General features: G+C 40.0%; 1 protein-coding gene across 8 annotated transcripts in view; it reads right to left on the bottom strand.

Annotated features, from left to right (window-relative positions):
- ASPH (aspartate beta-hydroxylase) overlaps nucleotides 1-23,869 on the bottom strand; it is a 196,066-nt gene that overhangs the window by 21,145 nt on the left and 151,052 nt on the right. For all 8 annotated transcript variants that reach the window (XM_074987144.1, XM_074987139.1, XM_074987146.1 and 5 more), the window contains 5 exons: nucleotides 21,786-21,936; nucleotides 18,961-19,097; nucleotides 11,074-11,172; nucleotides 9,927-10,016; nucleotides 4,924-5,061 (listed from right to left, as the gene is read on the bottom strand). In XM_074987144.1, coding sequence (XP_074843245.1) covers nucleotides 4,924-5,061; nucleotides 9,927-10,016; nucleotides 11,074-11,172; nucleotides 18,961-19,097; nucleotides 21,786-21,936 — 615 coding nt within the window. The remainder of the gene's footprint in view (nucleotides 1-4,923; nucleotides 5,062-9,926; nucleotides 10,017-11,073; nucleotides 11,173-18,960; nucleotides 19,098-21,785; nucleotides 21,937-23,869) is intronic.

Below are 23,869 nucleotides of genomic sequence, written 5' to 3'. Positions count from 1 at the left end.
GTAGCAGGCCAATGCTCAAACCACTGAGCTATCCCTCCTCCCAAAGTGTTATCAACAACTAATATGCAAAACATAACAAGTATAAAGTATTTTCCAACATCAGCTTTCAGATCTGAATTTACAAAATCCTGGAAACCGCAGGTGGTAATTCTTATGAAGTTTCAGAAATTCTACTTTTTCTTAGGCATCCATTTGTCCCAATTATTGTTTCACTTCCTTATACTATTGATCTTCCTCATATTGTTTCTGCTCTCCACTATCATTTGCTGAGAATGCACCTCTGTGCTTTCAGGGATTCCACTGCTTGTATGATTTATTACATAGCTATATCCTATGGGCTTCAATGTGCTTTTGAGATGCCACCCCAACCCAGCAGGAATTCAGGATGCACTGCACTTCAGAAAGACAAGCACATCTCCTGGAAATCTCAAAGTGCTGGGTCACTGCTCATCATCATCATCATCATCAACCATGGGCTCAGTGCCCATTGGTGTCTGATGCCTCTCTCACTATTTCCTTCCATCTTTCCCTATCCAGTGCAGAGTGGCTTAGTTTCTGTAGACTAGCTCCACACCAATCTACTACATCATCTATCCATTCTCTGTGGGCTCTGCCTCTCCTATTTGAACCATCCATTATGCTGAATACTAGGGGTCTTGATTTTTCGTTCGTCGTTCATTCTGCAAATATGTCCAAATAGTTGTAGCTTCCGTTTATAACCTTCTGCAGCAGCTTCTCTTTCGGCTGTACCTTCCTATATAATTCCTCATTGGTGACCTTCCGCCGCCATCCTATTCTCAGAATCTTTCTATAACAACTCCTTTCAAAAGCTAATATTCTTCTTTTCGAATCTTTTGTTATCACCCATGTCTCACATCCATACAATATGCTGCCGAATACACGTTGTCAAGACACCCAGCTTCATTCTTAAGCTAATTGCTTTGCTTTTCCAGATCTTATCCATCGCCTTCAAACTCGCTCTTACTTTCGCTATTCCAGTTGCTATTTCCTTCTTACAGTCTAGATCATATGTTATGTTGCTCCCCAGATATGTGAACTTTTCTACATTTTCTAGCTCAGTACCATCCACACTGATCTCCCTTCCTATTTCCTTATTCTCCAAATACCATTGTTTTTGTTTTATCGATGTTCATAATCAGTCCGTACCGCTTCCTTTTCGTTTAACACTTGCACCATTTTTGCTAGCTTCCCCTCATCTTCCTCAATGATAACTATATCATCCGCGAACCTCCAGTTGTTAATGCTTTTCCCATGAACAGATATCCCTTCTACCTCTTCCTTGATCTTGTCCATCGCTCTCTCCAGATGTGCAATGAAGATACTTGGCGATATTGGATCTCCTAGTCTTGAACCTCTACTTGTTTTGAACCAACTTCCCAACTCCCCGCATGTTCTCACCGCTGCCTCCGCATTATCACTGATATCTTTCAACAACTGTATTAGTCTGCTATCCTCTTCATATGACTCCAATACTGCCCAAGTCACTTTCTGATCTATACTGTCAAATGCCTTTTGAAAATCAATGAAGCAAGTGTATACATTTTTGTTCTTTCGTCGAGCTTTCTCCGCTATCAGTCTTAGTGCCAATATCTTCTGTATGGTACTTCTATCTTTTCTGAACCCTGCTTGCTCGTCTGCTATATATTCTTCTATCTGTGATCTTAATCTCTCAGTCAGTATCATCATCAGCACTTTTCCTAGATGACTAATTAGGGCAATCGTTCTGTAGTTCTTGCACTCCACTGTACTTCCTTTCTTGGGTATTGTCACTAGCACAGATCTTGTCCATTCCTTAGGTGCCTTCCCTTTTTTCCATGCTATATTGCATAGTTGGTGTATTTCCTGAATCATGCTCTCTCCACCGTATTTGATCACCTCTCCCATGATCTTATCGTTTTCAGGGTTCTTGTTGTTCTTTAGTTGTTTCGCTGCTTTGTCTACTTCCTCCTTTGAAATATCGGTCTCGCTCTCGACGCTTGGGGGAGATCTCTTTCAATTCTTCAATCAGTCTCTCTGAGATACTTGGGTCCAACTGTGCTTTGGATAGACCAGTGCAATATCTTGTCCATTGCTGCACAATTTTCTCCCTGTTCATGAGCACTTCTTCGTTCTCATCTTTGACCACCATCTGCTTTGGTTGCCATTTCCTATTAATGTTCCTAATTGTCTTATACACCTCCCTAGTCTTACATTCACCATAATACCTCTCAATATCTTCACATTGCTCCTCTAACCATTTCTCCTTATCCTTTCTGGCTGCTTTCCTTACCTCATTGCATTTCATCCTATATTGCTGTTCTGCCGTCTCAGAAACATCTCTTCTGATCTTCAATGCTTTTTTCTCTTGAACCAACTTCAGTGTTTTCTGGGTAATCCACTTCTTATTGATCTTTTCTTCTTCTGGAACAGTCTGCTCAATTGCCTCTTCTATAGCGATGGCTATCCCTGCAACTCTCTTATCTAGGTCTCTCTCTGTGGCGATATTCTTAATCTTCTCTTCGGGTGCTGTTCTGTATGCATTCCCTGTTTCTTCCTCACATAGCCTCGCCACATCTCCTCTTTTCTTAAACTGTGTCTTACATTTTCTTTAGAGTTTTATCTTGATGTATGCGATCACTAGACTGTGGTCTAAGTCTATATCCTCTCCTTGGAAAGTTCGGCACTGCTGTATTGATGTTATTCATCTTCTTCTTATCAAAATCATATCTATCATGTTCTTGGACTTCCTGTCATTCGATTGCCATGTCCACTTCCTACAGTCCTTCTGTTGGAATTTTGTGTTGCAAATCACCATCTCATGCTCTGTGGCAAACTCTAACAGTTTCTTTCTTCTTTCGTTTCTTTCTCCATATCCAAACCTTCCTATGACTCTCTCCCAACCTCATTATCTGTTGCAACCTTCGCATTCCAATCTCCTCCGATAATCAACACATCTTTCTTTGGTATCTCCTCCATCATCTTTGTCAAGTCTTTATAAAATAGCTCAATCTCTTCCTCCATACTGTCCGATGTGTGCACACACCTGAACGACTGAGATGTTGAACGGTTTTGCTTCGAATCGTGCGACCATCATTTTTGCACTCACAAGTTCATATCCTGATAATGCTCTTCTAGCTGTTTCGCTCAGAAGGAATCCAACTCCTGCTTCATGCTTTGTTTTGTTTCCTGACCAAATGACTTTGCAACTGCATATCTCTCCTGATCCCGTCCAACCCATCTCTGCCAGTCCAAGTATATCACATCAATATCTCTCCATTTCCTTTCGAAGCAGCTCTAACTTTCCAGTTGCCCACAGTGTTTGGACGGTCCACATTCCAATGGATAGCATATGTGTTAGGTGTAATTTTCATTCAGTAGCCAACTTATTGACCCAACCCCGATCACTCGATTGGTATTGCGGACCTTGTTCATCTGGGCGACATCCGAGCCAGCATCTTTTAACATTTGGTTCTACTGGCATCAGATTTCATTCGTATTGTTGTTTGATGGTCAGCGCATCGACACACATTTGACCAACTCTCCTCCTTCATCCAGGCTTGGGACTGGCATGGAGCTCTCAGTGGCTTCATGGCAGAGTTATGAACATCATCTCCTAGAAATCTCAAAGTTCTGGGTCACCATTGCATCACCCTTTGTGAGGATGCAGTATTCACTTCCTCTCTGTGCCTCTGCTGGTGGATACAGATGGGCTAAGAGCATGGATCCATCTTTCTGAATACTAGCTCTGAAAGGGCACTGCCCTGAGGATTTCTACAGTACACAGCTCCTCCACAGGGCATCCTGTGTTCCGATCTCCCTCGTGCCAGGCAGCATATGGACCTACTTGTTTTTCTTCATATACATTGTATGTGCGCACACATGTGCAGTTAGTTACAGACTGATTTTATATTCAGGAAAATGTGTCGTTTTTCTCTGTAAGTGGGAAATTACAGTGAACTAATTTTGTTTGTTTTACATCTGCACCAAAACTCTAACACTGGCTATTCTTTATTTTTGTGTTTAACACTCTTTAAAAATAAATCTTTCATAGTAGGTTATAACACATTATAAAATTTTATACACATCTATAAATATAAATAAAAAGGCTGCCTGAGAAGTAATCAGTAATTCCCGCCCCCTATGAAAACAAATAATCCATTCATGGAAATGTTTGCACAGTAGAAAGTTGCTACTTCACAGTTTGACACTTGCAACACACAAGTATGTACAAGACTGTTACTTCTTCCCATTTCTCATCAATGATTTAATAGCAGTCTGTTGCAGTGAGGGTCCTCTTTTGCTGATGGCTATATTCTTTACAAGATATATTAGACTATGCTTCTGCACATGATTATAACTATTAAAACTGAACCACACTTGTCAGATAAAATAAGCAAAGAACATTAAAAGAAATATAGAGAATTATCCTGATGTCTTTTACTGTATCTGTCACTTAAGGCCTCAGCTTAAATTCCTGAAAACTTCCAACTAAGCCACTGACCATAATACAAGGGACCAAGGATACAGACCTTATTAATTAACTACAAAACTTAACAATTCGTAGTGGGTGCCCCTTATTGGTGCAAATTATTGAGGTTTTTCTGTCATTCTGCTTTTGATAGACTTCAATGGCTTATTACACAAACTTTGTATTTATTTTCTAAATCAACTTCAGGCACTCAGTCCATTGTATTATACCTTATTTGTAAAGCATCTGTAATTAGTTTTATTGCCTATTAGTTAAACTTTCTGTAGTGACTCTCAGAGCTGATATTGGGGTTTGGGTCAGCAGTTCTTCATCTGCATTTCCTCAAAGGACTTGGATTTTTTCTGTTAAATATTTTAGGCTTAGTTTATGATCCAAATAAAACCAAAGGCATTTTAAGGAAGGCACGGGAGAGAGAGATGGAGCAACTCACCCACCTTCACTAATTCAGTATAACCAGTCTCCTTTGCTGTCCACCAAGGCTGAGCTTTTAGTCCATTGACATTGTAGAGAGAGCGCTGCCAAACTGATGCAAAGTGACCTCTCTGGTGCCCGAGCTCATACCACTTGTATGCCTAGGAGAGTGCAGTTAACAATCAATTTAGATCAGCCTGACACCAGCAGAAAAGGATCACTTACTAGTTTCAAAAGGCCATTTCCACTTCTGAATGATGTTCCTCTTGGCAAGGGAATAGATCTCCAATGCGAGCACCATTTCATCCCTTAGGTTAGCCTACTGATGAGCAGTTAAGAAAAAACCAGCAGAGTAGATAGCAAGAGTCAATCAATGGCATGAGACCTTCCAGGCTGTATTCACCAAGACAGGGGAAAACCAATGCATGGTAATTCACTAAGAGGAGGGCTGTCCCAATAATCCAGGGGCTCACCTGGGTTTGGGGGGATCTGGAGTTCACTCCCTTATTCCATCCCATAAGCATGTCACTCCTCCCCCTTCTGCCCAATGCCTCTGTTCACTATCTGTAGAGGAGGGGACAGAGAAGTAGCTGCTGTTAGAGACCAGGCACGAGACTTGACACTTCTATTATGCCACAGCCACTCCAAGCCTGGTGTGGAACAAAGGTACAGGTAGAGGAAGATCAGCTGGCTCCTGAAAGGAGACCCAGTTCCACTGTCTTGACTGCCCAGTACAGAAAGAATATCCCTAGAGAAACAGGAGGCTGACTGACAGCTGTCTGCTCTCCGCCCAGTTCCACGTGAGGGCGCACATTTTGATTTACTGCATCATTTATGAAGACACTTGGTGTGCTACAGCTTAAAAAGACCTGCTTCACTGTATGTTCTGCCCTACTCCCATTCTCTTGGTTTGGCCTGATCCTGTATGCTTGACCTGAGCAGGACTATTTGCAATTACAGGCTCATACCCTTTATCAGTAGGCAAGGTTAAATCTGCTTTTTTTTTCTGCCACGGGCATACAGATCCAAGGAGAAGAAAAGATAATCTACCTTTTTTGGAGGTTGTGTTTATTATTATTTGTATTCCAGTAACATGGAAAGGCCCTGGGTAGGCTCTTTGTGCTAGACTCTGCATATATAAACAAATAGAAAATAGTCCTCTTGTCCCTTCCATTAAATGAATCTCTGGCTGGATGTAGTAAGTAGAGTCATCCAGTAAAATGCACAGATGTGGCACAAAGGACAAAAGCCCAAGATTCTTTGCTATACAAATACACGTTTAATACTTAAGGAATAGGACATTCACTTTTGGTCCCCCCTGTAGGTAAGATTTTGGACCAGGGGTAGGTAATCATTTTGGATGGGGGGACACTCCAAAATTTTGGCAAGCGATCAAGGGCCACAATTTTCTATGATATTAATAGAGACGGCGGGTCTGGGACAGAGGCTGAGTGCAAAAAGGCGCTTGGGGCAGGAAGCCAGAGTGCAGGAGGAAGTGTGGTTTCTGCAAGGGATTTTGGATGGATCAGGTTGTGATCTGGCATAGGTGTTTGAGGTGTGGGGTGTAGGAGGGGTTTTGGGAGCAGGAGAGGATTTTGACCTGGGGCATAGATGTAGGAGATGTGCAGCGCCTGAGACGGAATTGTGACCAGGGGTGGGGTGCAGAGGGTTTGGGCTGTGACCGGGGGCAGAAGGAGGTTGTGACCTGGATCAGGGAGTCAGGGGTGTGGAAGAGGGTGGGATGCCAGCCAGGTGTAGACTCTGCCCAGGACGTACGTACTTTAGGTGGTTCCCAGACAGCAGCCCAGAAGGACCCTCCGGGAGTCCACCTGCTTGCCACATACCTGAATGCTACTCAAAGAGTCTGGCTGCTGTGATTTCCAGCCAACACACACTAGCTCCATAAGCCACCCCTTTTGAGTGGTTGGGGTGGGGGGGGCAGGGCATGTGTGGCAAGTAGGGAGCCTGCCCAAGGGACATGAGCAGCTCAGAGGATCATGGCAGGCCAGATCCAAATATCTGGTGAGCCAGAATTTCCCTGTCCCAGCTCTAGATAGAAATAAACACAACTGAGCACATTTGACATTCCGTACAGCAACGGACAGTAATGCCAGCATATCAAACTGAACCCAAAAGGCTAGAGAAGTAGAGACAAAAACAGAAGCATTTGTTGTATAGGAATCAGATGCTGCAGTATCGCACGCTTTGACTTAGTCTTAGACATCACAGACTAAAGGAAATAAGTACTGGATTTCTTCGCATAATGGAATTCCTTCCTAAAAATTGAATGTGTCATTTTAAGCAATAACTTTATCCCTTTTTATTTCAAAGAAAAAAAACACTTTAGCGTCTAATGGATAAGTTGGATTTCAAAGACACATTTTTAAATAATCATCGAGTACTATGAAACCAGAGAGAATTATTTCTTTGGAGGCCCATGTTTCAGCTTTCTTCCCTCTTAAAATGTTGGATGATACTCTGATGTGTAAAGCTCTGATGATCTATGAAGGAGAGAATTGCTGCAAAGTGCACTCACATGCCAGATGTATGAAGTGCTGAAAAGCTCTGCTGACAAATAGAATAACAGTAAACAGCCTTGGAGCATTTCCTTTTGACAGCTATAAAATATTACAAGTTTCTCAGGGGAGATTTTTTTTAAAGTTGTATCTTTAGGTGTGAATCATAAAAATGTTCTATATAACCTTGGGCAATTTCCCATTTGTCTTTATAGTTGAAGCTTATCTGGCTTAAGCCTCTGCAATAGAAACAGGATGGTTTTCAACATATGTTCCTCAGCCTGTAGGTTGTAACAACTCTGGCTAGTAGATTTTAACATGCTCACTGTCTGTGCTCAGCTGCAGAACATCTAAAGCTAATCCAGGTGACAAGAGTATGAACCACTTGTTTCAACTACTGACTGTGGAGAGAGACCACCAGTGCTATTTAAGTGTAGGGATTATTAATAGCCCATATTAAAAACATTTTTATTTCAAATACATCTGTTAATGTAGAGGAAGATTAGGTGGTGTCCACTTTGCAATTCAAGATAACCATAGCAATAAATAATGTCTTTCAACTGATTAACAGTGATAAATACATCACATAACAGACCACTTTCTCTGCCTATTCCTTAAATACATATTTAGTGTACCATCTTATAGAATTCTTTGAGTCTCCTATTCTACTTTTGCAATCTACCAAAGCTGAATTCCTAATTTAGTAGTAATAGATGACCATCTATCCTCTGTGATGACAATTCCATATATTCTTTATGAACTGATCTCTTTCCTTGATTAAATCTGGAAGGTCAGCACATCTGGCAAGACCAGTTAGAGGAATGTAGCCTAACTTTCAACGGGGACAATTTTAAGTTTCCCCTAGTCTACCCCGAGAATGTCTTTGATTCCATCATTTTCTATAGATGTTTGGCCATCAACCCCATAACATTAGTACAAATCCGTACTTGGGAATTAGGATGGCACAAGTTAACTGTGTCCATGTAGAATCGTTAGCAACAGAGTCAATAATTTAGTACTCTAGTATGATCCCTGTGAGAAAGATTATTATTCCAGAGCATAAAACCATTTCTATTTTGTTTCTCTATATATCAATACATAGATATATAAAGGAAGGCCAACTAACTCTTACTTGGTAATGAACTTTTAAATCCACAATAATTCAACAGAAGTGTATTTTTGTTATACTTCCACAGGAGAGAACTCAACATTAAAAATCAGATGCTAACATGCTGTCATCTGGATCTGGAGATGTAGCTTCAGTGTAATTGGCCCATGAGGAATTATAATCACAGTCCTAAAATTTTTCATTGAGTAACTGAAGGTCAGTCATATTTGGTGATCTGGTTCCAATTAATATCATAGCCAAAGTTTGATTATAGCCACTGGTTTATGTTGACTACAGAGATTCCATGAGCAGATTCATTTGTTCCACTGACTGGACACAAGATGCCCACAAAAGCTTATGATTCAATATATCTGTTAGTCTATAAGGTGCCATAGGAGTTCTCTTTGTTTTTGTGGATACAGACTAACATGGCTACCTCTCTGATACTTGAATGTCAATGCCTCAAATATTTTTATGTCACTGATAAACTACATACGAACAGATGACTCTTTCAGATAGTGTTTTGTTTGTTTTCAGCTGTCCATACTTATTCCTTATCAGTGAAGCTTTATTTTCATGTCTATATTAGTGTGCATAGTTTTTTGTTTTGTTTTTTTTTTAAAAACCCACATCTTCTGATTTCTGTCAAAAGAAACAGGATTAATGCACATGTGTAACTTCCAGTTTCTTAAATCAGAAGCTCTCTTGGTTTCCACTGGCTTATATTTTCGCTCACTAGGCCTTGGAGAAAGGATGCCCGCATAATACTGAGGATCTATTTTGTATGATCTGCCAGACAATCTAACACATGAACAAATACAGGAAACTATTGCATTGGTTTAAATCTCACAATGTCCTGTACTACTTATATAGCTGCTGCAATGAGAGTCCTACTCCTGCAGCAGAAGTCTAAGGGAGTCTGTTGCATTGAACCTACACATACACACAGTATTCGTCTATTTTTGCCCCTGGGTTGGAGTGGGGAAGTTCCTGTAGTTCCAGGATTGGTTCCACCTGCAGTGGTAACAAGCTACCTTTCAGTCAAAAATTTCACTCACTGAATTTATGAATTTGCTTTGTTCCCTGACTAACTCTCCCTGGTTTGCTTTGCCTGGCTGGGTTTCCCTGACTAGTTGCACTGGTTATCATTTTGCGGCCTTTTCTCTCTTCCAGTGGACCAAGGTTTGTTTATGGGCTACTGTGCATCCACACAGTAGGAATACTTTCTGCTGATGATGTCCTACAGTCTGAGCTTCACCAGACCCTGGGCTGTTAATCCTATAGGACTACCCAGATTCCTAAAGTTAAGACCATGCTTAGATACTTTGCTACATTGGAAAAGGAGTGATGAGCACCTTGCTGGACTGCATTTTTTAAAACAAGGCATATGTAAGAATTATACCTCTTTGTCTCCAACTCTCTGCAGGGCATCACCTAAATGAAAATAAAAGCGCCCATCATCAGTGCCAGGGTCACCAGACTCCAGTCCTTCCTAGCGAAAGAATGAAAAAACTGTAAAACTGAGTTCATTTAATTCTTACAGTAAGCAGATAATTCAATCCAAGATACAGGTATGTAAAACAGATCAGTAGGTAACTAGTCCATACAAGTAAAATTATTTGTTATCCTGGGCTACAGTTACAGTACAGTGATCTGTCAACCAAAGTCATTTTCAGAAGAGATTTTGTGACAAAACTTCTGCCAACAGAGCGCGGGCACACACAAAAGCCAATTGGAAGACTGCTCCACTCTGTCAACAGAGCGGTGAACTGCCTGAATGCTCTCTTGGTAAAACAGACACCTGGATGCACAGCAGACAGAGCTGCCCATTGTTCTGGATGCCCTGTCTGTCAAGAGATGGCGCCTCAGAGTGTCCACACAGCATTTTTGTCGACAGAACCTGTTAACAACAGCATTGTGCTTCATGGCTAAGAGCAGAACTCTGCCAGCGAAAAGTGCTGACTTTTGTCAACAAATTTGTATGTGGACTTTCCACCAGTTTTGTTAATAAAACCCAGGTTCTCTTAGGAAACCTCACTAGTAGCTGTGGAGTGCAGACTGAATGAATAATACTTCAACCAAAAAATTCTTGAAAATGTTTTCTCAGCTGCCTCCTCTCTCCATTACTTCCAAATATATTTTTTTATTTTTTAGAAAGGGCAGCAATTCCAAGACAGGGTTTCACTTTATAACTTTCCTCCCAAACATTCAGAAATATGCAAATGAATAATTGGGATCATTCAAGAACCTTGAGGTTAATACCATACTGCCAACCCTAAAACAGCCAGAAATTGAAACCTGTCCATCACATAGAGCTATTCATTACTGACCAAGGAAACAGCAATACTTTATGCTTAAATCTTGATAAATCTTGGCTGTATAAGGGTATCTCCATTTACAGATCTCTGAAGTTATGAATGTATTTTGGGACAGTTATATGTAACTGGTGTTTATAGCTAAACCTATGTTATCACAATTTCCTCCCTCTTTTTCACCAGTAAAATGTATTTTTAAAAAAGGAAAGGAAAGGACTGACATGGGAATATTACCTTTAAATATGGGATGCTCTCTGCTATCTTGTTCTCTGCCTTGAGGATGAAGCCATAATGTACTTTGGCAAAGCCATCATTTGGAGCCAGACTCAGAACCTGTTTTAAAGCAAATTAATAATTACTGCATATTTAGTTTTGGGTTTCTTTTTAAAAGTAATTTGGATTGTTTGGTATGTGACACACCAACAATAGTGTTGGGATTTTGTGGTTTAAAACAAACACTGTCACCTGCTACTAATTGTCTAAGAATCAATTGATTTGGTCAGGTTTTTCCAAGCTCCTTTTTTACATTTTGGTATCTCACGTCAATAATTTATATATGTGCCCAGTAAAAAAGTGACAAGAACACCTTTATTGTTAGAAATCATAAGCTGCACAAAGTAACATTATTTACACGTATCTTAACTGTTCAGCCACATTTCTTTGTTTTCTTTTCCTCCCCCTGACATCTCAGAGTATATCTTAATTGCAGAGTTAACTCGAATAATCTACATGTGAGTCAATTCTCTGGCAGTTGCTTTGTTCAAGTGTGACCACCACACTGTAAAATAACATTGAACTACTATGACCACACTGCACTCATTCATGTGTGATGCAAAGATTTCTAAGTAGCTATTCCTTGGTTTTCTGCACTGCAGCCAAATGAGCTACTTTATGATTTTTTTTCCCCCAGTGAGTTGGAGGAGAACTTTTTTGTCCTTTCTTGCCACCCACAGGGAATTACGTCGCTCAAATGAAGCTAGACTGTAGCCACATCACAGCAAAGCTGTGTTGCCATCTGACAAGCTGTGCAAACTCAAGCTACAGTCTACAACATCTGACATGCCACCCATCTTGAGTTAAAAGAACCACCACATTCAAGTTAAAGGATGTGTGCATGGCTGTGACTTGAGTTGGAGGCAATGCTCAACTCTGCAGTCAAGACAAGCCCACGGATAACAGAAAAGCGAGAACTTGATTCAGATAGACTGAAGTGGGTTGGAGAATAGGATTGGAGATGGTATTTGTGACCTAGGAACCCTCGGTGTCACCTGACACAGGGCACGAGGTGCCAAGGTTACAAGGATCTTCTGGGTCTGGTATCTACACAGCAACTCACCAAAGAGTGTCAGATAAGGTTGCTAATGAAAGTCTGTCACACTGGTCCTTATAATCATTGCAAAAAGTGTGTACAGGTGATAGGAAGCTATGGTTATATACTGAAATGTATTTTCTTCAGGTCTGTGATTTGGGACAAAAGATATAAGAAATAAGTTTCTTTCACGTAAGAGACATTTATCTGTCTGCCTATATGTAAACTGAGTATTGTATTGCTCACAATGGGCGCCCATTACAGTCTGAGCAAAATGCTAATCAAGTGATTGTAAAGTCTCCAGGGGAAGCCCTAGACAGGAAAACACAAGCAATAGGGTTTATCCTGTTCACAAGTGCAGACAACGAATCTATGGACTGCAACAGTAGAGACAAAGGCAAACTATAAATCTGCCCACTGAGAAGACAAGAGGAGAGTGAGCTTGTTTCATGAATGGTGGCTCACAACCAAGCCTTACCATAGTGTGCTGCAAGGGTTTTGGGTGAACCCTTGCTCTAGATATGGCAATGTCTTATTAGTTAAATTTAGGCTCTAGCATGCACACCATGATGTTATTTCAGCTGTGACCTTTTGTTTCCAATACTTCTACTTGCTATCATTTGACTCTCTGTTCTTTGTTAAATAAACTTATACTTGCTTTCTCTACAAACAAATCTAAGTCCTGTGTGTTAAGCAGAGCTAAGTTCTATGGCACATCTGGCAAACTGGTGGCATACTGTTCCTTTGGGAACGGATCCTGCTGGAAATTCTGCGAGTGCCCAGTGGATCGAGTCTGGCCACTCCTCAGAGTTACTTGGAGGACTCAAGGGTTGGATTGTGCCTGTCATTAAGCTGTAATGAGAAAGCTGAGCCTGTGAAGCCCTGGAGGGCACTACTCATGTTGTCAGAGGCTGGTAGAATTTGAGAGCTAAATCACAGACCAAGATTTTGCTATGGGCGAGTGCTAGTCTTGCACTCCCAGAAAGCATCATGGTATTGTTTGCTTCTTCTCATCCCTGGGGGAATGGGAGAGTGTCTGGCAAAGGGTGAAGAACAATGGATCTGAGCACCATTACCCTCAAACTACTCTCACCACTTTCATCCGTCTTCTTTTCTGAGATTAATTTGTGTGTTTACTTCAGTGTCATTTGTAGTATTACATTACAATAATTACATACTCAAGTCTGTCTTTTGTTACAACTTGTCACTCTTTAAAATAATGAAAAAATGGACACAGACATCAGCACAGATCTTCAGCTTGCAGTAAGTCAGCATAGTTTTGTGGATAGGAATGAAGTTATGCCCATTTACACCAGCTAAGGACCAAATCTGGATGTCAGCATACATATCGGAGCAACCGCAACACACCTGCTGCTCTAGCACCATCCCTATATTGATGTCAGGGACTTTACCATTGATGTAAGTAATCTACTTCTCCATGTGGCAATAGACAAGTGGATAGAAGAATTCTTCCACTGATCTAGTCACATCACCAATAGGAGTGAGGCTGGCATAAATATGACACTAATAGACATGGACACCCATGGAAAAAAATAGTAGGTGCTCAGGACCTACCAGCCACCCACAGATTAGCTGTTTGGTGATGGGCAGGAGATGCTGGGGGCACTGTGTGGGTAGGAAAAGGCAGAGTGAGATGGGGTTCACTTGTGGGGAGAGAGCAGAGCAAGGGTAGGGCCATGAGGCAGAGGCGGTGTGTGGACAGGGCCTGTAGTATAGCAGGGATGGAGCACTCATTCAGAAAAACAAAAGAGTCAGTGCCTGTGCTCAGGGACATGAATTTTTCATACTCTGAACAACGTGTCTAGGTTGATCTAAATTTTAAGTGTGAACCAGGGTTAAGGCAAAAGCAAAGCCCCCAGTATTTTAAGATTGCAGTTTTAAGAATTAAGGTACATAAACATTCATGAAACTATTAGTCATATGCAAGTTCTTATTTCACCCATATTCTTCTGCCTTTTCCAGACACTGTCTAATTTAACAGAACATTCAACCTCTTAAAAGGCTATTTGGGCAAATACCTAATACTCTTTCATTTGGACCAGATTCTGTGCTGTTTTACACCTTACAGGGTCATTTACACCTGAGCATAATTTCATACATAAAACTATGATGTGTGTGTAAAATGATGCTAGCTAAGAAAGGTAGCATGTTATACCCACTTTGCTCAAGAATAAATAATTACGAACATTCAACCAAACAGATAATCTGAGAGTCTATAAAATTCTGTACAGAAATAAACATACAAATAAAATAGTTTAACTGTGCTCTGCCAAATCTATATTTTTACTAGTAAAAGGGTTACCAGTAAAAATAATGGACTTGGCAAGCTACCATTAAAATCTGTTTGATCATCCCATTTAGGGAAAAAATGGTATTGCCATTGATTTTACATTTTTGGCTACAATATTCTATAGAGAACAAATATGTAACAAGAAGCTGTGCTTAGTGGGCCAAACAAATTGAGTTTCAACAGTATTTATGAGCCATATAATTTTGTTAATCTGATTAACTAAAGTAGAAAGGTCAAACATACATCTGACTTAATTTTACTAACCACTTGGCATCATAGTTCATTTAACAATATCTATCTGCATTAAGGCAAGAATCTACATTCATGATCACTCTAAGAGAGTGATTCAATAAAAATCAACAGAAAGTACACTTGAAGCATTTAATGTAAATTATGTATATTAACTTGTTCCATTTGCAGCACACAATATTAATCATGTTGAGAAAGTATTGCTAAATTTCCCCTTAGTTCATTAAATATTAATCATGGATATAGAAATAAACATCATATGCTATTTAAAATAATTGACAATCAGTGGCACAAAAGTCCACACAGAGAATTTGTCTTCAGAACAATTTGTTTGCAAGCGAGGCATTCCATGAAGAGAATTAAATTGGGCTCTCTGGCACTGTGAACACAAATGAATTTGACTCCTCCAAAGATTATTTTTAATGTACTGTTCCTCAGTTCCTGAATATTCAAAGGAAGGACTTTTAACAGGAGAAAAAAAAATAAAATTCTGTCTATTTAACGTTTCCTCCCATCCACGGTACAGTGGACAGCTTGATAAAATAAAGCATCTTTCCTATCAGATTCAGCTCTACCTATAGACACAAATTTCTTAATTCTAGGTAAAATGTTCAGGTTCATCATTTTGAAGAGAAAAGAAAGGATGTGTTGCATATAAGGTGGTCACCCCTGAAATCAAAACCAGATCACACTACTTTTGTGGCCACTGACTCCTTACGGAAAACTTTGTAAAACTGATTTTAAAACAGTTCTGGTTAAATCTCATTTTGTGTGTCCAACTATGCTGTTAGAAAAATGATTGCAATTTCAATGGGAAATAAGCAGATGAAAGAGGAAATGCAAATTGAAAAGCCTCTATCTGCTGAGACCAAATATATTCTTGACATGACTAACATTTCCATGTCATTCATTGTCACAAAAAAAACCCCGAAACAAAACAAAACAAAAATTACCAACTTGACATCATGTTACCACCTGAAGGAAAAAATGATTTTCAGCAATATTCTTTTTAAAATAGGCATGTGGAATTAAATCAACACATATTCCACTACTGATTTCGAATGTCAGCACTTGATCTTCTGCAGTGATGAGTGCCTCTCTGACATCAAGTAAATCTGTGGTAGGAGAAAACCTACCAAAACTTTTCAAGATACTTGTGAGAAGCAAACAAACAGAAATCTTACTTTTGTACATGAAGCCAAATCCTGAGATCCAAATTTATTTCCTACTATGGAAAGTAGTGGTTATATATTTTTTTTATTACTGTTCTCTGTATTATGAGGGAAGCATTCAGAGGCCGCAGAATTCTTTTCTGAACGATAAACAGTTCCTGACTACTCACATAGCTAACATTCTAAACTGACAAAACAGACACGAGAAAGGAATATTACCATCATTTTAAGGAAGGGAAAATAAAGCACAGAGAGAATGAGTGACTTGACTAAGACCACACACAAGAATTCCATGGTGGAATCAGCAACAGACTCCAGAGACCTGCCTCATGCCTTAAACAAATGTCTCCTCATTGAAATTCACGAAACCTCTTTGTTAGTTATGATATCATGGTTTCACTCACAGGAGAGAGTTAGAATATTAGAAAAAAACAAGCATTATTTTAAACAGAATATCTGCCAAGCTATCCGATGAGGCATTAGTTGCTCTTGTACAAAGACAAAGAATGATTGTGACCTTCTTCATTACACTGGCTAGTGAACGGTGAAAGGAATTAATTGTACTGGATGAAGTCTATAGCAGCATGGGAACAAAGGCATTAAAAACAGACCAGTAATAACTTAGCTTACCTAGTGTTACTCAGAACAGTATTTTGGGAGTATGGTACAGCAAATTTATTCAATGTACTTAATCAAAATAATTATCAAGAGAACCGATAGCAATTTCTATCTATATTTAGGTGGCCTTATGCTTTCTTTTCTCATTAATAATGCATTTCTGTGACCTTTTTAAACAAGCTCTAACACTTACACTGTTTGCAACAGGTCACTGAAATTCAAAAGACAGACAGACTTTGGATCAGAAATGTGCCTTTTCTTTGTTCCATGAGATTCTGTGCAGAGCTGGCTGAGACACAGATTATTAAAGATTGCCATTTCTTTAGTCTCACGTGCCTCAGGGAAATGTTGGCGGCATGTCAGAATACGAACTGAAGGCTGGGTTTATACAAGATGCCAAAGCAGCAGGCATGATTCTGAGAACACCTGGGAAGTGGGTGCTGGGACTGGACTCCTTGCTCCAGCCACACCCTCCCATAAATATTGCACCTGGCTCATGGACCCTGGGGGGCAGGAGTACCCTCCATTTCCTGGACAAAGGGAGACACAAAGCTGTGCAAGGTACAGCAACATTTTATTTGCTGCAGTAGCATGTGGTCTCCATATGGGACCCGGCACCCAGCACCAACAGCTTAGTTCCCATTTGCACTTTGGATAATAGACGTCTCGTGTGTTGGTGAATCTAGATAATCCTTTAGTTAGATGGTAGAACAAGAATACCAGCATCTTCAGGGGAAGGACAGTCAGCAGGAAACAGACTCTCACAGCCTGAGTTCTAGAAGCTTCTGACCTCCCAGTCCAGATGAAGCTCCACACATGGGGTAAGGGGTCTCCAGCTTTCTCTGTCATGTGTATCAGAAAACCCTCTCAGGTGGGTGGAGCTTCCACTAGACTATTCAATTACAGTGTGAAGCAGACAAGCAGCACCAACTCACATCACAAAAGCTGCCACATAAAAATGAGATTAGATTGCCACTTGTTTTGGCAGTCTGAGAAAGGAAGACAACATTTGAAAGGTCAGATATAGAACTGCCCTATCACCTTCCTGGGGCCCTATAAAATTCATAGTCCATTTTCATCCTTTTCGTGGCCAGAGGGCTTTTTAATTGGTTGATTTCATTTTTTTAGATGTTTAAATCTGAAATTTCCCAGTGGTATAGCCACTGGAGTACCAGTCCAAAGGAGGTCTTGAGGGTTGTGAAGCTGTTGGGGGGGGGAGGGGGGAAAGGCAGGCTACATGATTGCCATCTTCATTTTTGTGCTGCCTTCAGATCCCCATGGAGCCTCCTGCAGCCAGGAGAGGTTCCCAAAAGTGGGTCTGATCTTCCCCCATGCTACTGGGAGTGTCCAGAAAAAGGCTTCTAGCTTCCAGTCCCAGCTAGGCTGGGGAGGGACAGGACTTCCTTTTCCCCCGGCATGGACCCCCGAGGTAAGATTATGTCTGGGAGCTTTCTGCAGCCAGAGCAGGTACCCAGAGAGGAGGTGGGTTTAATCTCCCTTCCAAGAGTGGCTGTACAGAAGAGAAAAATCACATCTGCCAGAGCCCTGTGGGTTAACAGCTGGACCTTGGTGAGCAGTAGATGCCCCCCCACACTGGAGCATCCTCAGCCCTGACCATTTCTCTTCCCTGCAATAACTAGGATTTCAGGTTGGAGGTCTGATTTCCCTGTCTGTGACATATTTTTCAGAGCTGCGAATTTGGTAGATGCCTATGTATCTATTCCTGTGTATCTATCCCTCCAGAACAGGGCTGAGGCACACCGAGGCTACCTCTACACAGCAGCCTTATTCTGAAATATTCAAATAGGGAGCCTATTTCGAAATAGAGCCATTGGACATATTATAGCTTATTTCAAAATAGGCACTATTCTATCTTAACAGCACCTATTTCAAAAATAGCTATTTTGAAATAGGCACTATTCTTCCTGCAATGAAGTTTACCAATTTCAAAATAATTCAACTGCTTTTCAAATTTATTTCAAAAGAGTGGTTACATCATGTAGCTGCTAGGATAGTTATTGCAAAATAACAGCTGTTATTTTGAAATAACTGTGCTGGGTAAACATAGCTTGAGAGAGCAAAATAAGGGATTTGTGCTGTATTTTGTCCAATGCATAAATGGAAGCGTTTGCCTCTCATCGTGAGCATTAGATTTCAACATATATAAATGTATGCACAGCTGGTTACTCTAAGGCATAAGGAGACAATTTATGTTAATCATGTAAAAAAGTTCCACTTGAACCTTACTAGTCTATGGTGAATTTAATATGTTGATAACAGGAATATTTGAGCAACCAATTTAAGATCAACTGTTCATGAGAAAAGTGGTATTTATATTAACCCATAAGAGCCACTCATACACATGATTTGCTTTACAAATCATTAAGGGAGTTAAGAAGCAAACTTTCAAATAAATGTTTTAAGTGTCTTTTTTTTGCATTTGATATATAAGGGAAGCTCACCTCTTCATACACTTTCTTGGCATTGCTGTTATCTCCTACCAGGAGGTAACCCACTCCAAGGTCATTCTTGAATGAAATATCATTGGGAAACAGATGAATTAATTTCTGAAGAGTAACCAGAGAACGTCTCATGTGACCTAATTTGTTTGGACAAGAATGAATTATAACAAGGGTTACAAGTTAGAGAAATAAATGCCAATCAAAGACAACTGACATATATCACATATTCTAAGGAAAAAACACAAATTTAGAATCGTACACATTTCACAAATGATCACTGATGATAAATAACATAAAAGTGGACTTCACTACATATGAATGCTTTTAACTAATTCATTATCACCTTAAAAGGAATACTTAAGAAATCACTGATGGAACTGTATGTATCTTCCGGTGTTATGGGAGCCTCTAGTGGACAATTATATGTAATTCAGAAAGAGTAATTACACTTCTGCAGATATTCTTCTTCTGCCGATCTCCAAGTGATCCACAAAGTCTGGAAATCACTTTTTGGCTCTGATAAATCAAAGCATTTATGCACACTCTTAACTGAGCAACTGAATAGTTCCACTGAAATCAATTGTTTCACAGAGTAAAATTTAAGTATGTGCTCCACTGTTTTCCTGGACTGGGATCTTTTTCATGAAGAGAAAGATTGTGAACAAGCCATTCCTGAAATCTGATGCATGTGGATGGATCTTTATGTCTGCTCACGGCTGTACCTATGCAGGGGTCATCACAGGAGACCAAATTTTCAAAAGTGCCCTCTAATTTGGTGCTTCAGTTTTGGAGTCCCAACTTTAACTTCCAACTGTGTGATCATCAGCACCCACAAATCCCAGCAGCTGAAATTAGTTGTAGATGCTGATTCTGCCATCTCTGAACGTCAGGCCACCTGACTCTAAAGTTATTCAGTCTAAAAACTGAAGCACTCAAAATTTACTACTCAAAATGTGTCCATAAGGGATTCCTTTGAAATCCACCTCTTTTCTCCAAGAGTTGGTGGGCATAAATAGGTGGAATCTCATAATCCTATGAGAGTTGGGCTCAGAATTTCCAAAACTCTCTGGCAGGTTCTTTTCATGCCCATAAAGAACAGGATTCTATTGTCCTGTAATGACGTTGGCATAAGTTAAAGTTATCTGTGGCAGTGAAAAATAAAAGCAATTTACAAAGACCATGCAAGAATTCAGATGCCATTGTGAAACCACAGACATCACTTTATAAAAACCCAGACACATAAATATACAGGGAAAATTATACAAGATACCACCTGCATGACACAGTCTAGTGGTAGCCTTAAATTACCCACGATGCACTGAACTCAGCTGTGCACTACTTCCAGTCCAAGACCCAGTCCATTAAATAAGCAAATGATTTTTGAGCAACAAGGTGGGTACTATCTTTTACCGTAGCAAGAGATTGCTTTCATACTTACATAATTGTTCTTCAGATATAAGCATGTCAAAGCCATCCCTCTTCACCAACAGAAGTTACTACCCTACCCACCTTGCCTTGCTAAAATCCTGAGGCCAGCATGCCAGTGAAGACAATTTTTTTCTTTCGGTTAGTGAATTCATTGGTTATGATAGTTTTTGTGTAGTACTTTAATCCATAAGATCTAAGAAACCACACAGCTGAGATACAGCATATCTAATTGATGGCATAATAATTTCCTGAGGTTTTTGCTTCTTAGAAAGAGTTTCAATAGCAATGAGTGTAAATTATGTTAAAAATATTTTAAATAAATAAAATCAAACACACTGACAGGAAGCTTACGAGCAACAATAAATAATAGATTTCTTGCAACAGAGTTACACTCACTAATTACCATCCCTTAACAATGTATTAAGAGCGTCAAAATACAATCTGGAAACTGTGCATTAAAAGGAGGGTTTGATTTTGAGAAACAGCAGTTTCCCAAACATCCAGAAAGGAAGGATAGTGGGTAAAGGCACTGAACTGGGACTCAGGAGAACAATAGCAACAATGCCTAACTATTGCATAGTGCTTTTTATCAGTAGATCCCAAACCATTTTACAAAGCTAAGCATCCTTATTCCAATATGACGGATAGCAAAACAGAGGGCAGGTCTATGCTGTAGCAGAAGATTAAATTAAGATACAAAATTCCAGCTACATTAATTACATAGCTAGAGTCAACATACCTTAATTCGGGCTTCTGCACTGTCTCCACTAAGGGAGGCAAATGGGAACATTCGCTCCCATCAACTTCCCTTACTTCTAACCAGGGGTAGGAGAACTGGCGCTAAAAGAGACACACAAAGTTTGATTTAGCACATCCCTACCATGCAAACTAAATCAAACTGCAGAAAAATCAACCTTGACAGCATCGACCTTCCCCCGAAGTGTGGACAGAGCCTTAGACACAGTGAGGTAAACATAACTCAAGGTTGTTCTGTGGCAGGTTCCCTGCATGATCATGTGTAAACACTTACCATGCAAGCATGATGCCTGAGTTACACCTCTGAAAATGAGCCTACCAATGTTTCTTTCACCTATTGGTATCACTATAGATTGTAAACTCATGAATCAGGGACTGTCTTTCGCTATATTTATACACATTACCTAGCACAATATGGCCCAATTCTTGGCATTCTAGATAATACTGTATCAAAATACCTAACGAACAACAACATTTTAGGGAGTAGATTTTTCAAAACCATGTAAGGGACTTACATATCACATAAGAAAAAAAAATCAAAAACAAAACAAAGGAATTGGTGTTCCTACTTCCTTAATAACATTTGAAAATCTCCCCCATATATTCTGCCCATTTAGGTCATACACAAACTTATATCTTACCAAGAAATTGCTGCCTGTCTGCTTGTCGTTTCAGGCTCAGTTTCACTAGATCAGAAGGGACGTCTGGCAGGCTAGCCACCTCTTCATAGGTACTGATGGCTTTTTGCAGTATTTCATTGCTTCTCATCTTCTCAGCTAAGTCATCCTCACTCTAGGTGGAATCACAAAATTGTTATAACAAATTATCATATAGTTTGGAGTTTAAAAAGTATGTCTTTTGGAGTAAAGGAAAAAATGTATAATTCCTAGTTAATGTGTCAAATTTCACAAGTCTTCTCAAGTCTGGTCAACTTTGGTGTGAGCTTGGAGCAGAACTTGCTTGGGCACTCTGGCAAAATGGATTTATATACAGCACTTACATATCCCTGGGAAACGCTTGTCATCATATGTATGAGAAAAATATACATGCATTAAAGCCCAGGCACTTTATTCACAGCTACCCACATCACAGTCTTACTTCCTCATTCTCTTCTTGGCAGGCATCAGTGTCAATCAGATGAAATGATAGACCATATAAGCAAAAACCATTTCTTAGTATATAGAGACATGGAGTCAAATTTTCAGTTGATGTAATTCCACTGAAGTAACTGAGTTATTCCAACTGACGATTGATCATTCTGTATTTTTTCAAAAGTAGCATGTTAATAAAATGCATAAAACCAAATCTGAAGCACTGTGTGTCCAGAATTAGAATTTCTGCTACAAAAATATAATTAGGAGGAGTTTGCAAGAGATAGACTGTGACAATTTCCAAAGTCTCAGGACTCCTCCCTCAAAGAAGGCTGCAACAGCCAGAGAGAAGGTTTCAAAACAACACCTTGTGGCTCCCCTTCCTTCTCCTTCCAGCTGCATTGTGTGAACTGTTTCTCCTCTTCCAAAAAGGGGGAAACAACCAAGAGAAACCTTCTCAGACTTCTGACAGCATGAGAAAACTGGACATTTTCCCCCATCATTGCTGTGTTACCATTAGTTGCTACCCTCCCACCTTAGATTCAGTTCTTTCACCCCTGGAATCCTACTGGTCCCTCACCTGTTTCTCCTGGTTAACTGTGCTCTTCACCCTAACCTCCTCCATTTATATCTTTAGCTCCTGCAGGCTCACCTTCACCTAGGCTATATCTATGCTGACTATGGAAGATCAGCCGCTTAGGTTTGATCTTCCAGGGTGCTGATTCACAATTGCACAAAACGGTGCATTCCGGGGCCAACATCAACCCTGGAACTCCTTGAGAGCTGCAAAGATTAAGGGAGATCGACAGGAGCAGTGCTCTCGTTGACCTTCTGCCATGAAGACAGCTGTGGAAGTTGAAGGCTACAAAGTTCAATTTTGGTACACAACTAGCGTACCAAAAATCGTGTTGCTGCCATTGACCTTCGGGGTAAGTGTAAATGTAGCCCTAGTTTGTTTCCTTACTCCCAACAAGTCTCTCTTGTCCCCCATTTCAACTTACACTCGCTGACAGAATTCCACTAAGAACGTTCTTTGAACCTCATTTTGTTTTTTCAACTTTGAAAGGAGATTGACGTGTAGGGTGAACTGCTCGCTCCATTGCAGACAATGGAAAAACTCCCAATGACTTCAAGACACTTAATATTAAAAGTGTAGATATTATTTTATAGTCTTTCTATGCTAAAACAGATTGTTAGTCCTTCCTAATCTCTCTTATTTTTACTGTCTTGTAATCCATTCATGTTCAGCTAGTTAACAGATATTTTAGTGTATCACAAAAACACTGTAACTGTAGTTAACAGGTATTTTAGTGTATCACAAACGCATCAATAATGGAAATATATAAAGACCAGTTAATCTGTATTCAACATTTTATTGACTACATTGGCATTAATTTTAAAAAGTTTCAAACAAACACATTAACCACATATTGTTGCTGTCAGCAGTTAATACCTCAGATTGCTTTACATAGTTTTATAATTGGCCTTGTAAGCCCAGAGTTGTGAGTTCCATCCTTGAGGAGGACACTTAGAAGTACAGGGCAAATTGATTTAAAAAAAAAAATCTGTCAGGGAGGGTGCTTGGTCCCGCCAAGAGGGCAGGGGAATGGACTCTCGCCTGCAGGAGCCTCTTG

The sequence above is a fragment of the Carettochelys insculpta genome, chromosome 2 (genome assembly GCF_033958435.1).
Source record: "Carettochelys insculpta isolate YL-2023 chromosome 2, ASM3395843v1, whole genome shotgun sequence".
Lineage (NCBI taxonomy): Eukaryota > Metazoa > Chordata > Testudines > Carettochelyidae > Carettochelys > Carettochelys insculpta.
The sequence above is the reverse complement of the archived record's forward strand: the minus strand, read 5'-3'. Positions and strand labels throughout refer to the sequence as shown.